The 21873-nt window shown below is 39.4% G+C and overlaps 2 protein-coding genes and 1 pseudogene across 3 annotated transcripts in view; 1 reads left to right on the top strand and 2 right to left on the bottom strand.

Annotated features, from left to right (window-relative positions):
* LOC146462844 (uncharacterized) overlaps positions 1-21873 on the bottom strand; it is a 239352-nt gene that overhangs the window by 52371 nt on the left and 165108 nt on the right. The window lies entirely within an intron of this gene.
* On the bottom strand, positions 3429-4867 carry LOC146462854 (uncharacterized; annotated as a pseudogene).
* On the top strand, positions 9156-21272 carry LOC146462853 (uncharacterized). The gene is made up of 10 exons (XM_085085181.1): positions 9156-9527; positions 10631-12035; positions 12337-13619; positions 16434-16545; positions 18020-18167; positions 18411-18489; positions 18636-18672; positions 18804-19733; positions 20297-20524; positions 21154-21272. Exons 1-10 carry the CDS (start codon positions 9207-9209, stop codon positions 21270-21272), a joined length of 4662 nt encoding a protein of 1553 aa, XP_084941307.1. The 5' UTR covers positions 9156-9206.

Here is a 21873-nt window from a genome sequence, read left to right as displayed (position 1 = left end):
TCGCGTCATTTAGCGCGCGCACGAGCGCGCGCACGCAGAACATTACGGGATTTCCTTGAGGTTAAGCTCGGCAGGAAAATAAATGATCCTTTTCTTCTAAACAAGCACGGTGACCCCCATTTTTTAATGCATCAATTTAAATGTCATACGGTTGACCACTATATATCGGGATTTAAAGAAAAGTTTAATACTCTACTTTGAGATATTTTTATTTGAATGCTTTAAAAAGCACGTATTAAGGTAGTGCTGCTTACGTGCACCCACAGCAAAATCTTTAATTTCTCTCATAATCTTTATTCCAGTTCAATTAAAATAGTTTGTTGTGTAAGATTAAAGTAAATTTTGTTGAACTGCTTCGATATTTTAATGCAAGAAATTAATTTTTATAGAAATGATAGTTCCCTTTTCTGATTACTAGCGTTCCTAATATAAACCTCGTGGGTCATCTATTTACTATAATAGCCATCCAGGTTGCACAAAAACGAGCTCGATGACCCCCATTCTTTATTGCATTTTTGTAATGCTCATAACTTAGTCATGAACTGGACCAAGTCTTAGACAATTTTAAATACTCCTTCTTTTTCAACGGAATCACCTAAAGAAGTAGATTTAGTGTTTTTATTTTTAATTAGCTATTCTTGATTTTACAATAACTGTCCAAATTCCCGCGCGCTGATTGGTTCGTAGCTATTGTCTATAAGAGTACAGACAATAAAAATGACGTCAGATGTAACGCGCGCGCTTTCTCTACGAAAAAAATAGCCAATTCCGCTCGTACTTTTTCCATGTTATTGTAAAAAACAAATCGACGGCAGTTTTCTATGGTCTATACTCTTATAGACCATAAAATGACGCCATAAAATGTCCAAAACTTAGCAGTGAAACCACTCGCCTGCGGCTCGTGGTTCCACTTGAGTTTTGAACATTTTTTGACGTCATTTTATGGTCTATAAGAGTATAGACCATAGAAAACTGCCGTCGATTTGTTAATCGGAAAACGTACCGTAACTTTCGCAATTATTCGGCCCAGCACGAAAGCGCCCGATTAAACGACAATTATTGTCGTCGATCGATCGTTCCCGAAGGCCCCTGCGAGCAAAAGTACTGAGCGTGCACGGAGCTTTCATTTTTCAGCGTGAGGTTTGTGGCCAAGGCTTAAAACTTGCAGCCCCTCCTCCAAATGGTGTCGTGGCAACTAACCTTGTTCTAAACTCTCCAGTGCTTTCCTGAGTACAGCAAGTTCTTCTGCGCTATTTTTCTCAAGCCAGTACTGCAAGATTATTCCCATTTGCTGGTCTACATCCTTTCACAATTTTATGATTCGATCTACTACTTCCGCGGGTATATTGAGGACCTGAGCAATGGGTAGGAGGTTAAAAATGGCTCCCTGAATATGGAAGGCGGGATGGTGCAAAATTCAAGGAATCAAAATCGCTTCCAACATCAACAACCAACCTGCAGTTCAACATTTTTTCTTTCTAGATCAATAATAAAATCCGTCCAACTTCAACGGCAAATACAATAACCAAGAACGAAAGTAAGTCAACACCAACAACAATTCCTCTCGTCTTCAACAACGAATCACCTCAAAACCAACATCGAACAGAGTCTCAACTTCAACAACCCAGAAAGTGTTAAAACCGGGCATCCAGGAAGACCCAAGTTTGATAAAACATATACATGAGGAAACTCTAATTGAGCTGAGGTCACAGGAGGTGTGATGCATTGGGGGATTTGGAATTTGCCATGTTTTTTATGGGTGTAGGGTAAGAAATTTTTTGCTGTGAATTCTGTGGAGTAGTTTTATTTTACAAGGAAATTTGTTTTTTTATTGAAAACAATGGAGAATTGGCAGTAAACGAGTGCTTCAATACGTAAAGAAATAGATATTTGACAGGGGCATTGTGTCAGAAAAGAGGCATTTATTATAATAACTATTATTTTCTGATTTATTTGCATCGCACTGTTTGCAATCACCGATGACTCAATGACCACTCAAACATATAGGCTACACAAAAGTCCAGGGAAAAGTTCTGTAGTCAATATATTATTGCCGCTTAATTTCCACATGAATTCTCTTTTGCACAAGGAACACTTAATATCTTTCACTTGGGTCAACTTTGTTTCCCCATTAATCTGTCATTGACTTTTTGCAGATCCAAATTTGATTGTGATGTTTTTTTCATCTGAATCTTTGTTAACGAGATTTTTCAGATTTTCCTTCAAGCCTAGGGGAGTTTGGGGGATTATAATTTATTTACCACAAATTTGCACCTCCCAATCATTTTGGAGTGCAACCATGGGGACCTTCCCCTGTAATTCAATAGTTGAAATTAAAATCAGAGCAACATTTATTTTACAAGACAAAGGTTGAAATTTTAAACTAAGAAACAGAATAAGATACATTTGAAAAATGTAACAAAGTTTGTTTCTGCTAAATTGACATTATGAAAATTGTAAGTTCTTGGAGGGTACACAATAGGTTTTAGGAATGTAAAATGTGGGATTTTACTTAATTCCTACTCCACTTTACAACATATAAGCTTCTGGTGACACAAGATTCAGGATGTTAAATCCAACTTTAGATATTCAGGAATTCTTAGCTATTTTAGAATTCAGGATTCCAAGAAAAACTAAGTGGGAAACAGGGTTTGTGGGCATATTGTGGACCCTCTTGTACAATTTTCATGTTGAGATGAACACAGCTGTTTAGTATAAAACAAACAATGTGATTTTAGTTAAAGCGTATTTGTAAACACAACAGAACACTCAGGAAAGCATTAGAAGCTAGAGTGCAGACATTAGACACAGGAAATACTCTTAAATATTTACGGCTAACAAAAGCACAGAATAGAAATAGTGCTATTTTGATTTAGTAGAGTTTCATGGTTCTGATACCTGCACTCCGAACCAGAGAGTTTAAGTAAAATAATATTTTCATATTCAAGCATTATGCATTTGTTCAAATTCTGTTAGTATGCCTACAATGCTTTGGAAACCCAAAGCAATCCGTTTACTGTTCAGTGGTCTGTAGTCCATGAACAGCTGTAACCAGTAGGTAATAAACATGTGAGAAATTTACCAACTTGCATGTACTGTTCAATTAGTAGCTTCCTTTCTATGGTCCATTATTCTCTGAATCCAAGCACAATGAAGGCAGTATGGGCGAGGAGGGGCAAATGAGAGGGGGGCTGTTGTACACAGATTGCCAAGATACCACCCCACTGACCAACATCTCTGAGAGAAGGGGAGGAGGTCCTGTACTAGTACTGTACTGTACTCTGACCCCCAAAATGTTCAGCCTTTCTCTGTGTACATTACTCATTAGTAACTAGACCTTGAAGAGTAGTAAGGCAATGTGCGTGTATATCAATTCCATAACGATTTGATTCTTGTAGTGGATTAACCATAGTACAATAAATTAGCTGGTCTAAGATACGATCTGAAAGTAGAGTGGCATCATCAACTTCCACTGTGGGTAATTCTTCATCCATTGGTGTAGGTGCAGCTGGATCAAATCCATACCACTTTAAATCATCAACATCTGGCTCCGCCTCAGCGATTTCTGCTACTGCAGTCAAAGTACGGTTTCTGATATCAACCATACCATTGGACCAGATTCTCTGTGGGCTCCAGTTGTGCTCAGTTCTAAGAGGATGGTTATTCCATGCTGTTTTAAAACTTGTAATACCTCTGTTTATATGGGGTAGAAACACATAATGCAGAGCTGATTTATGAATTGGGTTATCCATATTCAATAAACCATTCTCTCCCATTACCTGGAATGAGTAGTAAAAAATGTGGGCCACACAACGAAAGACATCACGCCAGGGCCGTTCGATTCTCTGGTTGTGGGTTGATGTGCCTCTCAAGTAGCTTCCCCTGTTTGGGCCTCTTTTTTGTTCCATTTCTTGCCAGACGACAACATTTTCCCCACCTTGATCTGTCTGGACCCTTGAAGGCATTCCAAATGACTGGATGACATCTAAGAACTATTCTTTTTCTGTCTCACTGCGATTATTGCTTGAGCAGTGAAGATAAGTGATTAAACGTGAATAGCCATCAATAGCTTCATGTATAACAAATCCCCAAGATACCAGAGAATGATGGCCATCTAGGTGCCACAAGCTGTTGGGGCCAGGCACACAGTATGCACGTCGAGAGATGGTAATGGCCCATCAAATTCTTGCATTTCTGGGATCAATTCTTGCTAGACTCTTACGAATGCGATCTCGCTGGATTCTAATTCCCCGAGAGCGAAAATATCCACGAATCATGGATGATCCAACAAAGCAACCATGTTGTTGCTTAAAGTTCCTAACTTTTTGGTCCACCTCATCATCACTAATTTCGTCAAATTTTGACAAATGCTCTGGTCCAAACTCAGCCACTCTGCGCTGAATTGTCCAGTGTGATACCAATAACATTCGAGCTATTTCATTCCAGTTAAAGCCCAGTGACCTCAGCTCAAAAAAAAGTAGATTTTCCTCATGTATATCAAACTTGGGTCTTCCTGGATGCTCGGTTTTAACACTTTCTGGTAAATTAAATGACAAAACTGCTACTTGAGAGCATCTCGAGCGACAAGGGAAATCACCATGACGAATATAGTCCCAGTACATTAGCTGGAGATTGTGTGTATTTCTGACAATATAGCAGCAACTGAATGTGAATGATAGACATGAGGAAGCACGTTTCGTAAAGCTTGGACAGCATTTTCAAACCTTTCAAGAAGAGTTTCGTCTAATGAATAGTTTGTAGTAAAGTTTGACGCTTTCAATTGCTCATAATCTTAGACTAGCTGTTCCAAATCTATAAAAAACAAGTCCCATCCGATACTATGGCTAGCAGCTCCACCGGCCGCCATCTTCTATTTCCCGTACGATTGATTTTTTCGGTCCCAACCTCCCCCGACCATAGCTAGTCGCTCGTCCCCAAATTGTTGAACGAATTTTGGGTTGTTGAAGTTGAAACTCTCAGTGTTCGATGTTGGTTTTGAGGTGATTCGTTGTTGAAGACGAGAGAAAATTGTTGTTGGTGTTGACTTACTTTCGTTGTTGGTTATTGTATTTGCTGTTGAAGTTGGACGGATTTTATTGTTGATCTAGAAAGAAAAAATGTTGAACTGCAGGTTGGTTGTTGATGTTGGAAGCGATTTTGATTCCTTGAATTTTGCACCATTCCACCTTCCATACCTGTACACTTAATAATCCTCTCACATAACCATGTAGATCTGTGAGCAAAAGTGTACAAATGTAAGTGAAATAAACAAAAATTTTGACGAAGAAATGTAAATGTAATGTCATTTTATTGCGTGGCATTTTCCTGTTACTTGACAGTCTGCGGTTGGTGGTTCCCTGTCCAATCAGGTGATCATTTGTGTCCACTGCCTGAATGAAAGCCTTGTAATCTGTTACATGCGGCGATAATTGTTGGTTTTTATCACTGTTATCAAATAAAACGTCACTTTCAGCTCATGGCCATTTATCCCAAACAGTGGGTCTTCAATTTGTGTCCTACGACCTCTTACCCCTCTCTTCAGCAAACGAATGGGAGCCCATGCAGAGCTCTCAGTTTCGTAAACTACGAATAATGCCTCGCAATAATTTTAAGAAGCCCGTATTTGTCGTTCTGAAATGTACAAACGTGCTTTCAATCGTCTTATGTCTTTTTACATGTACTAGCCGTTGCCATACAATAATAATGAATAAATCCTTACCCGGAGGATACAACGAACGGAGGAGCATGATACAATGATACGTTTTATTTGTTTCCGGCCACTAAACAACATTATTCACCCTTTGAACAGCTGGATCCAGCTGTCTTATGGAGACCATTTAACACTCAATAAACTTGCTCATCAATAGATTTTGTTATAATGATCAAAAATAAGCATTTTTGGTATTACACTTTATAATTCTTGGGGCTTTTGATACGACGTGCGACTTGCGACAAGCGACTAACGTAATGAGAGATCGAAACTAAATGTAAATATCCTCCATAGGGTTAAAAAGTTCTCCTCAATTTTAGCGTTATAAACACGTTAGTTTAGGTGTGAACTGTCGTTAACATTCGCGGCAGCAACTCCACCTCAGAAGGCAACGTCACTAGATAGTAACGAATACCCCATTTATTCCTAGCTTGCGGAAGAGCACACGACTTTAGTAATTAATAATCATTGTCGTCGTCATGATAGTCATCGAATAATGCCTCGCAATAAAAGAAGTCCGTATTTGTTGTTCTGAAATGTACAAACGTGCTTTCAATCGTCCTATGCCTTTTTACATGTACTAGCCGTTGCCATACAATAATAATGAATAAATCCTTACCCTGAGGATACAACGATGGAGGAGCATAATACAATGATACGTTTTATTTGTTTCCGGCCACTAGACAACGTTATTCACCCTTTGAACAGCTGGATCCAAGCGGGTAAATCAGAAAACTTGTAGAAACTTTGATAAGATTTTGTTGTTCACAAAAAGCAAGACGAGGCTAAATTGAAACCGTGATCTTCATCGGCGAACTTGAGAAAAACACTTTTCTGAACTGCTCTAAACGCTTAACGCAACTTTTACTAAGCTATGGTTTAAATACAGCCATTGCAAACCTAGACAACTAATCAATTTAGTACACGACTTGAGACCAATAAGTTTTACAAAATCAATTGATTAACACACAGAGCAACTCACCAAATCATCTCACATTCATTGTAGCTGAATCAAAATTTTCACCACTCGTTACTCAAGAAAATTAAGGCATGGGTCCCTAGTTATTTACTGGAAACAACAAGGGGGTGGTCTATCTTCTGAAGATTTAACCAGAACATCATGAGACTTCAGAAGCGTCATATGCTTCTAAATGTCATCACATTGACATGCACGATGTATGTAAATTAGGTCACGTGACCTGTTTCGGCCGCAACATTCATGAAAACTTTCCAGCAAAGATGGCACCACTTTTTATTGTATTCTGGAGGCTGCCCGTAGTTTTAAAACTTTGCGAGTATTAGGCACTTCATTTCTGTGCCCGGGCCTTTTAAAAACTCCTTTAATTTTGAAAATTAACGGCTATTTTCACTAGTTCCCAGTCCCTTCAAAGTGAAGTTATCCGTTTATTTTTAAAACTGAGAGAATTTTTAAAAAGGCCCGGGTACAGAAATGAAGTGTCTTACAGCTGCAAAGTTATAAAACTATAGGCAGCCTCCTGGAGGCAATAAAAAGTTGTGCCATTTTTGCTCAAAAGTTTTCGGGAATGTTGCGACTGTAACAGGTCACGTGACCTAATATACCTACGTCTTGTATGTCAATATGTTGGCATTTGCAACCATATTATGCCGCTTAAGTCTCACGATGGTACGTCTAAATCTTCAGAAGATAGACCACCCCCTCGTTCTTTCGGTAAATAACTAGAGTTCCATGCCTTAATTTTCTTGAGTACCCTTCATGTATCTTCTCTTTATACCAACATACCTCACAAAGACGGAATTCAAGCCTGTAGTAAATATCTGGACATAAGAGTTTTAAATCCCATTATCCAGACAACCAGACTCTGTGATCTCATTCGCATGATCCTTACTTACAATACTTTCACTTTCAACGGACAGCATCACACACAAATTAATAGAACAGCGATGGGAACGAAAATGGCTCCGAAATATTGGGCAATAAAATTATTTTAGCTGTCTGATCAGCCTTGCATTTGATTTTACGTAGTAAGGACGGTGCCTTTTTTTGTTACTGCGCATACGTTCTGCGCATCTCAAGATACTCGGCTTTCTTGTTGGTGGTGCGAGATTGGGGTGGTGCCTACTAATACAAGGATATTTTTGTGCGGTTTAAAACTATGCGGAGAAAGCAGAACTTACCAACTGCTCTTAGTATCCAGAACGAAAATTTGGAGGTAACCATGCATTTTTCAGAGACAATAATTGCTGTTTAATTATCTCTAAAAAATGCGTGGCTACCCCAGATTTTCGTTTTGGATTTCAATAGCCTTTGCTAAAATCTGCTTTCCCGTACAGTCATAAACCACACAAAAATACTTTTTTATTAGTAGGCACCGTCCTGAAAAAAACGTTTAGGCCAATAACTCGAAGAATCTTAAGCAAGATTTCATCATATACCGTGATGTGCCCGTGACTATGCGTGAAGTTACCAAGCACCGTGAGGAGCTCATGTTCGTGAAGGACCATTTAGTACCGCAAGTCAAACGATAAGAAGCCAGTTCAAAAGGACCCCCTGATAGGAAGGACCAAAACAACTTAGGTATGTAAGGAGTTTGATTTGCAAAGTGTCATGCATACATTTCACGAGTAACTAATCTTCGTTTGGTTTGTTTCATCGTTGTTTGAAGGCGACCTACGTATCTGAAGTTAACTTGGCAGGGAGGGCGACCCTCTTACCCGAGACAACTTTTCTTCATATAAACGGGGCCTTATTCTTTCTTTCTTTTTATTGAACCAATGGCCGTGAAATCGTGTGCAGCGAAAATCGCACACAGGCAATTTCAAATTTCATCCAAATCACCGCAAAGATCACATCACAATTAAATCCCCTTTACGTGTGAACAACCTAATTCCCCTATTAAACGAGCAAGAGCTATTAAAAAAAAAGGTAGAAGAGACGACATATCTGACGTATTTGACATCTAGCGATTTTTGTTGTAAAAAAGATTGCGTGACAACCCTTTGATTTTGTGAGTTATAAACTGAATAAAGGTCTTATCAGTGAAAAAATCTCCCTGCCGGCATTGCCCTTTCTGTGTGGAATTAGTTAAGTATTGAACTGTCGTTTTCTGTGAAATGAAGAATATTAATGCCATTCACTTCCTTCTACTTGAGGACATCTGGGGGAACTTAAATGACACGCTCATCCAGTTCCCGGAAATCTGTGTTTTAACTAAGTAAATTCAGGGAATCAGAACGCTTATTAAAATTCATGAAATTTTGTTGTGTCTTAATCGTTGTTTTAATTTTACAGTTTATCAGGTCGCAAAACCCAACAATATTCTATACTTTCTGTGAGTTTCGTCAATTCAATTTGAAGCAGTTTGTACCCCGCTTATAATTTTTCTTGTTCGTTTATATCATATCTCTATCTTAACTGACATCTAAATTCATCTCGACATTGTTTGTTTATTCAGTGACTTCTGCATAAATTTAATGCTTTGCGGAAGTCAAAGTCACGACATCGAAAGAATTGAAGATGGCGTCGCCAAAACCACTCCGAACCGATTCGACAATCAAAGACATCTCTCCTCATTTGGACGAGCTTTTGAGAGCCGTGGCAGAAGAATTGAACACAGCAGAACTTGAAACTGTAGTTAAATCCATAAAGAACACTTTCAAGGGAACGTTTGAAGCTCAGCACGATCGGGATTTGTATTCATGTCTTCTCCTATTTGCAAGCCAAGGACTTTTGTCTGGTGACAATCTGACTGTGTTAGAGAGCTTTGTTGCTCCAAAGGCCTCCAAGAAAGATGGAATCAAGCAAAGGATTGAAAATTTCAAACTCGCTCGTCAAAAGGTAGGCTAATGGCTAATTCTGTTGACTATACTTAGGGATAATTGTAATGTCGATCACCGAATAAAGGGGAGTATAAGAATCAGGGTATACAGGCTAATAACAGTGCAAAAAATATTCAATACAGCGGTTAAGGAAATTAATAGGACGAAAAAAAAAACTAAGGTCATTCATTTTGTAATAATCGATCCGGAAAGTAAGAGATTTGAGGCTTCGAACTCAGCCGTTAATAAGTAGCACAGTACAGGCTACTTACGGTCAAATGTTATGCGCGTTTCATTTACTGACGATAGATGGCTTGCCAAGAGTGTTTGCTTTATAAATGGAAAAAAAAATGTAGACTCTTTTGAGGCATTGGATATTGAACAACAACCGCACCCATAACGTGATGACATTTACGAAACGTTTTATGACGGAATCAGTAATAAATTAAACATACGTGGATAGAGTAGTGCGATCGAGGAGTAGTCGAGCGTGGAAAACGCGTGTTAAAGTACTGAATACTTTGGAGAAAAATCGTGATTTCCGGCCGGCCTCTTCCTCAACAACACCCCTGGACGAACGAAGTCGATATACTGTGTTAGGTTTCATAGCTAAAATTAAAGGGGACGTGTCATGGGGGTTTTGACCTTCTTTGTTAAAAATGGTTCAACAATACCTTAGCTTATTTTAAAAACGATTCTAGAATACCGAGAGAGAAAAAATACTGAATTATTTAAGGGACGACTCTTGCTCTGTTCTAGGGCATTTTGGAGACGAAATGCGAGAACTTAAAAAAAATCACCCTTACCTTTTTCAAGTTGTAATCCATTCCGACCCAGTCCATCTATGGCGACAGACAATCAGGACAGTTGCAGTACACCTGGGTGGTAATTTATAGCAAAATTGAATCACTATTGGTAGGTTTCTGTTAAGAAAAACACGTTTTGGGGATTTGGAAATGACACCAAATATTTCCGTGACACTTTCCGTTTAAGGAGATCACTCTTGAGACCGTAGGGTTCAAGGCTACTAGTTTCCCTTTATCAGACTGTTAGTTCCTATGAGCAAAATGTTCTACAGAGTGTATCCTGCTTTAGTCTTGATTTGTAAAACTTTGTTCACAGGAGGCGAAGACAAGAGAGGAACTAAAAGGAAGAGAGACCGATTTAAATGACGTCATGGCAAAGCTAAGTGGGACGAAGCCGATCCTTAATTTGTACGGATCAAGCGGGGTTGGAAAAACAACTATTGGCAAAGAAATTTGTCACAGATGGCCACGAAAACATATTTTTGTCGACCTTAGAGAGGTGACAGAGATGAAGGACGTTTACTTTCACATAATGCTCGAATTAGACTCCACGAGAACAGTGATAAAATATGATGACAACCCAGTCATTGAACGACTGCAAAAAGTGTTAAAAGAAGAACAAAGTGAAGTCCTATTGGTCCTGGACAACGTGGACCAGTTCGCTGGTGGAGATGACGATGTTGCCAAAAGAATGAACTCCATGTTTAAAGGCTTCCTCCAGAGGCTCCTTGAATGCAAGACCATTAATGTGAAAGGCAAGCTGAAGGTTCTTTTGCCATCGAGAAGTCGTTTCCGAATAGAGAAAAACAAGAAGAAGAAGAAAGAGGACGCGTTTTCCCTCCTTGAAGCCATAGAATACAGAGAGATCGAGGCTTTGAATGCAGAAACCTCTACGGTGATCCTTCAAATGGCCTGTGAAGTTTCCTCCACGAAAAGCAATCAAATGGAGAAATTAGTGGAAATGTGTAAAAGAAAACCTTTACTTCTAAATGGCATTGCAGCTATTCTGAGGCAAAAGATAGCCGATGCTAAAACTCTTCTTGAAACCATTGAAGAGGAGATAAGTAGTGCTGAATCTGACGACATCCCATTAGCAGAAGAAGAGGACGTAAAGGAAACAGAGCAGTGGGAAGGAATCGATAAAGGGCAACTGTCATGCCTGAGAAAGATGTTCTTTTTGCTCCCCAGTGACACACTCAGGCACTCCGCTGTTGCATTATCGCTGTTTTGCAGACCATTTACAGTGGAGGCAGCTGCTTTCGTTCTTGATGCAGAAGTGCCTGACGCGATCATCCTTCTGGAGGGCTTGAGGAATAGTAGTTTGTTTTCTGTTGATCTCGACAGTATGGAGGCAGGGAATCTCGTGTACGACATTCACCCTTTGACACGAAGCTTTCTGAGAAGCGTCGGAAGCAACGTCTTTAAACAGGTCTACGCTAAAGCCGAACATAGGTTTAGTAATCGCTTTATGGAAAAGATGAAAGACCTTGCTTCAGTGTTGGATCTGGACTACGTGTGTGTGTTCGAGCAGTTTGATCTCGACAAACCTAACTTTGAATTAGCTTTGGACATTTCTTTCAAGACGGATTACCTCCTCGTCTCAAAAGAATTTCACAGAAGTACCATGATGTGCTACTTATTTGAAGCTATGCTTGATGAGAAGCAAAGAAGAAAGATTTTCAAATCTTGGGCAGACGTTATTGTGGAAGACGGGAAGGAAGGTAAAAACAAGTGTAATGTTCAATGTTATGGTTTTTATTAAGCCTGGTAATGCATGAGAATGATGTCTTACTCCGTAAGTGTCACAGGGATACTGGGAGAAAGGGAGGCCTAATTCTCCAAAAAGGATTGGAACTTTGGTCCCTCCGATAAATAGCCAAAGGCGAAATGTTATATTCAAATCTGGACGTAGTCAAGCAAGTTAGAATTCAGTGACGTCAATGACGTCACATTTGGCTCAATTACGCTCCTTAATTAGTCCATCTGATGATGATGAGTTTCTTTCTTGTTTTTCTGATCTAGGTTCTTTACTTCGTGCAGAGATGAGATGCCAAGAAGCCCTGCAAGTTCTTGATCTCGAAGGGTGGAAAACTGCAATGGAAAAACTGAAAATGGCGGGGGATTCACTGAATGCACTCAACGATGCATTTAAAAGCAGCAATCTTTATAGAGAGGTTAGAAGTTCGTACTTGTTTGTGGAAGGAGAAATTTACTACAGAACAGGAAATGTACCAAGAGCTCTCAAAAGCTTGTTTGTTTCTCTGGGAATAAAACAAGAGCTCTTGAAAAAACACATAAGTACGACAAGATGTTTAAATGCAATCGGGAACTGTTACAACAAGCTTGATGACCCTAAAGAAGCAATGAAGTTTTACACAAGAGCTTACGAAATGAGAAAGGAGCTCTCAGGTTCGAAGAATCATTTAGATCTTCCACTTTTCATGGGTCAAATAGGAACAGTTTATGAAGGTCAAAAGGAATACGACAAGGCCATCAAATGCTATCAAGAGGCCTTAGAGCTCTCCAAGGAACTAAAACGCTCAGGGATCGTGCGATTGGCGCTCTTTCACAGAAACATTGCTAATGCTTACGCATGGCAAAACAAGTATGAAAAAGCCTACAAGCCGGCCTTGACTGGTTATGAGATAAGAAAAGACGTCTTGGGCAACCATCCCCACACTGCAAGAAGTGCTTTCCAGTTGGGTATGATATGCCAAGCTCTGGAGGAATTTGAAGAAGCTGAAGATTTTTTTGCCGAAGCGTGGGAGATCGAGAAATCCCTTGGAAATGCCAACCACAGCGCAGTACGAGACAGGATCGTGCACAGCTACGAGGGCATCCTGAGGGGGGACAGGAAGAAAGAGTTCCAGAAAGAAGCTTTGGAATTTTATATGCGCTTGTGGGAAGAAGATACAGAATTCTCGTATGGTAACAAAATTATCATTGACGAGATCAACACACGGCTAAGCAACTATGGAAGCAGAGAAATGATTAAGAGGTATAAGATCGAAGCTTTGAGATTTTACGAAATGGCTTGGAATTCTCCAGACCTTAAACAGCTGGCCCGTCACGAAAGAGAAGATATTCTTCAAAAGATCTTGTATCTATCCAGGTCGCGGTCGCTTGGTAAGAAAGAGCTTCACCAGAAATATCAAAGGGAGGCACTTGAATTTTACGAAAAACAGTTGGAGGAGAAGACAACGATGACAGCACAGGACCAAAAAGATATCCTGTACACACTTCAAGACCTGGCCAAATCACTGGATGATAAAGAAAAAGAAGAAAAATACAAGAAATTGCGTGAGGTGAGAAAATATTTCCGTCTTTGGGAGAGGTGTGATGGTTTGATTAAGAGACTGGAAAAAGCGTCTGTGTGTCTATTAAATTGCGATATTTTGATACGAAATGGCTTTACGTTAAAATTCGTAGACGAAAACAGTATCCGAAAAAGATGGAAAAAAATCTTTCAGCTTATTCTCGATGCTTAGGGGAGTTATGAGAAAAAGAAAAACACTATGCCCTTGCAGGATAAAAAATACTTTCTTTGTATGCCTCAAATAGTAGTTTAGTTACTGGGTGATAAAGAAAGAGAGAAAAATACAAGAAAATGTTTAAGATAGAGTACTGAGTGTCATCACATTTTCGTCGGTGGTCGGTGTCATCACTGAAGGGTCCTTACAGGCATGTCTTGTATACGAACTTTTTGTTGTATCAAGAACCCAATCCAGGCGCTCAGAAGGAGGAGAGTGGCACGAAGAATATTATGATTCATGCAATTAAAAATGTTGCTGGCGGAAAAAAGGAAGGAGACTAGCCAGGAGGGAGATGGGGCGACACGGGCGTTCTCTCGATAAGTCGCAAGCATTTCAATTTTATTCGCGCGGATGTTCAATATCCGAACGCCTGGAACAGGTTATTCGTTCTTGTGCTTTTGGTAGAAACGTCTGCTTGTATTTTGGCTTTCTTCCTCGAGCTCTTGTTCGTGGATTTGAGTGCTTCACTTCCTAGTATAAATTGAGGTATAGATTGAATCTAAGACACTGATTAAAAAGCTTATTCTCTGGAACCCACTTTAACCGATCAGAACAAATCATACTTTAACCAGATCTAGAGGTGTTTTCTCCGCGCCTGGCACTGGGTGCTCATTTCAGCTTTGACTTGTGAACGAGGTATGCGATGTTTTTTTCTAAAGCTTCTGTTTTTATTTTAAAGGACCTGGAAAATCAAGACACTTACATTGCAATGGGAGTGGAACTTGAGAAAGAGCATGTGTCGACAGTGGAAGCCAAAGATCCAAGCAACTTATCTCCTAATAGTGACGAAACGTTCTATGATGAAGTTTATCTCAAAGGAAAAGAAAACACCGAAGGTTTGTATCTCGAGTTGCCACCTTCTAGCCGAGAGTATTTTTCAGACCTCTACGAAAAAATGGACCAAGGTATAGTTAAAAATCTGAATTAAGTGAAACGCAAGTGAAGATGGTATGTGTTTTTAAACGAGATTGATAAATTTTTTTTTCTGATTTTCGACAATATTCCTGTTGGTATATTTTGGTGCTCGTAATCGGTGCGTTGTGCGTAATTTCACGAAGTTCATCTCGGTTAAAAAAATAAAAAAAAAACAGCCCAGTTATGTTTACAATATATCAGTTGCAAACATAACGTAACGTAACGTACCGTAACATAACATAACATAACATAACATAACATAACATAACATAACATAACATAACATAACATAACATAACATAACATAACATAACATAACATAACATAACATTGTTATTACTTAATGTCTATTTACTGGATTGTTGTCGGCATAGGTTCTCTACGAATAAAGTGCATATACTTTAATCACAACAATTTTCCGACGAAAAAACTAAAACGCAGTCTCCTGTGTTCCCAGACCGTGATGTGTCATTTTAAAGGCATAACTCTTTATACGCTAACGCAGCTTGATCTGTCCCAATGTTTTAGCCGAAAAATCAAGAAATTTACTTACCATTGCGTTTTCCACAGCTGTCAATCAGCTCAGCGGACCTCTAAGAAAACCGAGATGTTTTGCTCAGTTGGTTCGAAAGGTCAGATTCAAACGTTGTGATTGGCTGATTTTTATCCACTTTTTCGTTTTCTGTAGTTTTCCGGCCAGTCAGTTGTCCCCATAACAGTACACTCGCAAATCGTTAGTTGAGTTTTGAAGTTCAGAGTTCACATGTTTGGATGCTTTAGCTGAAAGTTTCAGAAAAAATTACGGATCGGTATTTTATTACCCGAATTTAAGAGCTGCTGTTGCCTTTACGAAAACTCTCTCTTTTTTTTTTTAGATATTTGCCCCTCCGAAACGAAAATAATTAGTTTTCCAGCGTAACTAAATGTTGAGCTGTCATTTTGTCAAAAATACCTGGGAATTTCTTTACCAGTTAATCCGAATATCTGAGGCGATTAACCGTATCTAGACCGGGCATTTCGGACCAGGGGGAATTCCCCTCCATAACATCGCAACTTTAAAAGCTACAACAATGAGACTTAGAGGATAGATAGTACGTGCAAAGAAGTTTCCTTTCAGGTTTGCAACGGAAGTTGATGACGTCACATGACGGGATAATTCCCAAATGGCGGCCATCTTGGATTTCTGGGTTTCCCAAAAACTTCAAGAAAGCGCCGGAACTTAAGCAAAAAGTAATCAAAACCATAAACAGAAGACTAATATGGGCTTAAACTACAAAGGTTACAGTAAGAAAAGCGATTTTTCTTCATGTTGAAAAGGGACTTTCCATTTCCTGAAGAAAAAGCGTTAAATAATTGGTTGCCGTTGTAACATCAAAATCAATGAGCACCAGCCGACCACAACAAATTGTTCCCAGATAAATTTCATAAAAAGTCCTAAAGTTTCATGGCGTTTACGCAAATATCAAAAAGCTGTTCTTGTTCTAAGTCGCCGCGGGCAGAATTCCTTCCTCTCCCCCTCCAAAAAAAAAACTGGTCTAGATCTAGATAGGGTTAAGGCCCTCTTAACAGGTAAACACAAATATGAACTGTTTGGTGCTACAGTACTTATTCATTGAATAATTTAAAGTCATGAAGAAACTTATCATATTTTCTCATGGAAATTTTTCACAGGAGTTAGAGAGAGGGCCATCTTTTCTGCGATCAATTCTGGAGTATTTTACCACAAGAAAGACAACAACACCAACAACAGCAACAGAATCGACGACGTCCAGTGAAAGCACAGGTATAGCAACAAAGATATCGATAACATGTTGCTTTTTTTTACTGTTGTATTGGTGAGCAAATCAGTGATGCATGAACTACCACTCAAGAAAATTAAGGCATGGGTCTCTAATTACTTACTCAAAAAAGCAAGGGGGTGGTCAATCTTCTGAACATTTAGCCGTAACGTCGTAAGACTTTGGCAACATAATATGCTTACAAATGTCAACATATTGACGTACACAACTTATGCAAATTAGGTCACGTGACCTGTTGCGGCCGAGACATTTATAAAAACATTTGAGCACTTTTTATTGCCTCCTGAAGGCCGCCGGTAGTTTAAAAACTTTGTCACTGTTAGGCACTTCATTTCTGTGCTCGGGCTTTTTTAATATTTCTTGAATTTTGAAAATAAACGGCGTTTTTTACTAGTTCCCAGTCCCTCCAAAGTAAAATTAGCCGTTTATTTTCAAAATTAACGACATTTTTCGAACGGCCCGGGCACAGAAATGAAGTGCCTAACAGTGGTAAAGTTTTAAAACTACAGGCAGCCCCCAGGAGGCAATAAAAAGTGGTGCCATTTTTGCTGAAACGTTTTCTTGAATTTTGCATCCGTAAGAAGTCACGTGACCTAATTTGCATAAGTTATGTACGTCAATATGTTGACATTTGTAAGCATATTATGTTGCCAAAGTCTTACGACGTTACGGCTAAAACTTCAGAAGATTGACCACCCCCTTGCTTTTTTGAGTAAATAACTAGAGACCCATGCCTTAATTTTCTTGAGCACAAAACGATTCCTTGAAAAATAAAAAGCAATCCATGTTACTTTAGAGCTTCTGTCCTCAAAAGATTGCTGTTTATCTGGAATATCTTAATGATTGTAGAGATAACTCTTGTCACTTATTCTCGGGCCATTCCTGGGTAAAAATAATAAAATATTGACGATAACGATGTTAAGTTGAAACCTGCCTGGTCCGTTTTCGTTTCATATTGAGCGGTAAAGTAGCATCATCAACCTGTTAGAATAAGTGTAAAATTAAGGTCCCAGTTCAACCCGATTACAATCAACCACATTGACTTGCATCCCTACCACATTGACTTGCATCCCTATGGCAACAGTTTAAATCAAATTAAGGGCGTTTATAACAGCTTATAGTGTTGTTATGGTAACCTAATTTGTCCAGAAAATGACCATGACTTGTTCGCCATTGATTAGGTATTTGTTTAATACCATAATTTTTGTTAAGTATCAACTGATTAAGGGCGGTAGCATTTATCCATCATAGAATAAGTGATAGAAAATGCTGGAAACGAAAGACATTGATTCACTACTAACTATATGTTCCAGTTTTGGTAAGTATTTTTATACTTAGGTCATCCTTCAGTAATTCAATCAGTTCCCCCTTTTTCTTCATACACGTCAGGAACATTTGTTGTGTCAACGAAGGACATTTTTTTCATGAACAACCCTTTTAAATTTTTTTTTCTTTCAGAATCCGAGGCACGTAGTTGCAGACCTGGCGATGGTGGCGTCAAGGCAGGTAACACAGGGGATCTGTTAGCCGAGAAGTTAGGAGCAAGACAAGTTCAAGTGGTGGTAGAGAAAAAGAAAGACGATTTAAAGGGAACATCAGTTAACAGGTAGGTACTTGTTACCTAAAAATAACCCGCAGACCAGGGGCGCAGTTTCATTTAACGGTTATAGATAGAGACCGTTGAAACGATAATTTGTCAGGTGCAAACGATGTTTTGGTGTCTGAAGTTTGTGATATGGTAGTTTCCTTTGTAACTTTTGAGCGGTTGGGAAGAGGGAAGTGATTTCTAGAGCACATAATAGGATGATTTTATTCTGAACTGTTTGATCACTTTAATTCCACTTCTTAGGGGCTCTCGGATGGGAGGGAGAGATTCGTCAGGAAAACTAGAAGAACCCGAAATCATTAGCTCACATCCTCCTAAAGAGGTAAGCAAATGTTAGTTAGCGCATTCAAGAGGCTATTCAGCTACATGACATCTTCCCAACTTGAATTTGACTTCGTCCCTTATGTAAGAAGAACACTAGATAACTATGCGAGGAGCTATGGTTATGTCTAATCTCTTCTCTTTTAGTCTGAACTAGAGGGATCCAAGTATCCACAGAGAAAGTAACCAAAATCAGAAGGTAACAAACGCTTATGATTTTTGCCCATTTAGCATTTCCGTCTTTGATCTCCAAGAGTGTCGATTCATTATTTAGCATATAACGTTGTCTAATTATTGTTTCTTCCACCCTCCAAGGTGTTTCTGCAGCTAACACAGAGGAAAGGCCACTGTGGACAAAAACGAGCGCTGTATCCAAACTCATAACCAGCGAAGGTGGTATGGTAGTTGGAGAGGGTGTCAGACTCATGTGCCCCCCTGGAGCTGTAGACAATCCTGTGAATGTAACGATAACATTGGTGGATCCCTCCAAGCATTGTGGTTTACTCGTTCAAAAGGATCTTGAAAATGACGTCATGTTTTGTGCCCCCATAATCAGTCTTCAACCCAGTGGGCACTTCTTCAACAAACCGGTAGAGTTGACAAGCAAGTTCGAAGTCAAGAATTTCACACGTGACGAGGTTGTCGTCTTGCATGGCACAGAGACTAGAAATGGAAAAGTCGTCTGGCGAGACATAACCCACAACGCAAAGATTGATGAGACGCACGCAGCATTAAACATCAAAACTGAACGATTCTCAGTCATCGCAGCCTTTATAAGAAGGACTTACATACGCACAAAAGACATTGTATCCAGACTCAACTTGGTGGCATTTAATTACACAATCTCAGTCTTGCTTAAAGACTCATCTCATCCCAACGAAATTGCCCTATTGTTTGTGAGCCAGGACGTATACCATGAAGAGTTCTACCGAGAGCACGAGACGTCTGCTTTGGTGCAACTCGTGGCTGAAAGGTTTCGGGAATTATGCGTACGTTCCGTTGATGATCATGAGGAAAAGCGCGTCTGCAATTATGAAAACCTCCAAATGTCTGTCTGTCTTGGCGAAGACTACAAACTTTCCGACAGTCAGCGCAGCCTTGTTGTAGAATCTTCTCATTGGTGGAGCACAGGACATGTAATCAAGCTTCCCCTGGAGAGCACTAAAGATGTCAGAATTCTTTGCGGGAAAATCAACGTAAAAGGAGAGTATGGCCACAGCAGTGAGAGACAATTCTGTGAATTAGGTGAGTTAGATAACTACGACGACACCGATGACGATGAAGCTCCAGATAATGGTTAGTATGCAGCTTTGTAGGGCGAGTTGGCCGATTCGTGAGTAACAAGGTCTTTTTGTTGCATGATACTCCAAAAGAAGGAATCGTTGGTGATGTTTCCTCCGTCTGCTTCTAGGTTGTTTTGATATTAGGAGTGGTCAAGAAAAAATATTATGAAAAACGTATATAACAACAAAACAGCGAAGGACCTCTCAGCGTCATAGAAGCTTTTAGTTTCTCAAACATGTACCATTTCAGGCTCTAAACTGTCCAAATTAGAAGCCCCCAGAATTTGCTATCCCTTCACTGAGGTCATCATGAGGACTGAGCTATCGTAAGTTCCCACTGTAAATTGGTCTTTATTGGACTAGTGCTATGCAACCAAATCAGCGTAAAAACAAACCGGTCAATTGAATATGTCAAAGGCCCGGTACTTACGGAATATCGGAAGTCATCATCGCAGAATTGCGCGTTTTAGTTGGCGCAGTTCCTTTATTTTACTAAATTTTCTAATTTGTACTTTTTGGTTACAGATCTCCATGGCTACGTGAGGGCCCTACTGGGTGTAAAGGGGGACATTTTCAATCTCATGCCGATTGCACAACTGCTCGTGATGCCTATGGAGTTACAGGATCAAGTCAAGAAAGCGTGGAAGGGAGACGACGAGCAACTGGAAGTAATTTTGCGGTACTGGTTGAAGGAGAAAGATGTTGTAAAAGATCTTGCTGCTCTAAGGATAGCTCTTGAGGGCTTGAAACAAGGTTATTTTCTCGAAACGATTGTCCTCTTCAGGGAGGCGGGCCAGACCTAAGATCGGGAGGTGTTTTAGTCCTAGCCGTGTCATTTGTATCCCCTCCTTTACTTTCACTTTACTTGACTTCTTTTCTTTACCAATTCGTATAAATAGTCTAAGGAAAAAACTTATGAATGTCGGAGTAGCTTCTCAAGTAGGAAGAGTTATAGCAACAGTCATCAATTGGTGCACACCAAAATGATTAAACGCTATAAAATAGTCCAAAAATGCACGCTTATGAGATACATGAACTGTATGATAGACATCACAAAGTGTCCCCTACCTAAATTCTTACTAAAACACAAATAATTCTGTCAAACATGAAGTCATATGAAAATGAAAAAGAAAAAGGTCTGCCTTATATAAAGTACCCAAAATCAGGGTTAGGTACATTCCTGGACACAAGTGACAAAATAACGCGTACTTTATATTGCGTCGCATCGAGGACTTGTCATCGCTGCCAAATCTTCTGCGCGGAACGTTTCTTTTCACAAATAGTATTAGAAACGGACCGGTTTCTGTTTTGCCCTTTTTGTAACGAGCACCACTGTATGCTATCCTGTCGTTATACCGTAATTACATTTTTATTGTGCTTAGGTTACCGAGTGACACAAAGAGGCCAGATGCATGTCGAGCACTTGAGATACTTTGCAGCCAAGGTCTCGGGATTACAGCACGACAATGCTGTTGGTGATAGGTACAAAGATTTGCTTTAACAAAAAATATTTTGGTGTTAGGTGCACTTTAATTATCTTCAAAATGACTGCCTCCTCTGCCACAATTATTGTGAATGCTCTGATTGGTCTCAGATTGTATCACCAACTGTGAGGTGCTTATAACACTGAGGCACTTTTCCCTAAAATCTATATTTGAACTAGTCCCGATAACAGTTCATCTAAAGTTATTTCCAGCTTTTGACAATTTTATTGGCTTCAAAATGGCCAAGTCAGAAAGGGCATGAGTCTGTTTTGGATTTGAAGACACAAACTGCTAAAATGCATGCATGAATGTTTTCAAAGACTTAATGCGATGTAAATCAGTTTCTGATGTCAAATCGAGAAAAGACCCAAGCTCCTCACTAGCTCAGTTGTGGGACAGATGATGGCCAGAATTTGCATCTTTTACAGCCTATGAAAATTCAAGATAACTAGTAAAGATTTGGTAAAAAAAAGCACAATGTATTTCAAACAGGTACAAAGATTTGCTTTAAAAAAATATATATTGGTGTTAGGTGCACTTTAATTATCTTCAAAATGACTGCCTCCTCTGCCTCATAGTGTCTACTAATTGTATGGCGATTATTTGACAACATTCACT

The sequence above is a fragment of the Pavona decussata genome, unplaced genomic scaffold, assembly GCF_977016875.1.
Source record: "Pavona decussata unplaced genomic scaffold, jaPavDecu1.1 SCAFFOLD_184, whole genome shotgun sequence".
Classification (NCBI taxonomy): Eukaryota; Metazoa; Cnidaria; class Anthozoa; order Scleractinia; family Agariciidae; genus Pavona; species Pavona decussata.
The sequence above is the reverse complement of the archived record's forward strand: the minus strand, read 5'-3'. Positions and strand labels throughout refer to the sequence as shown.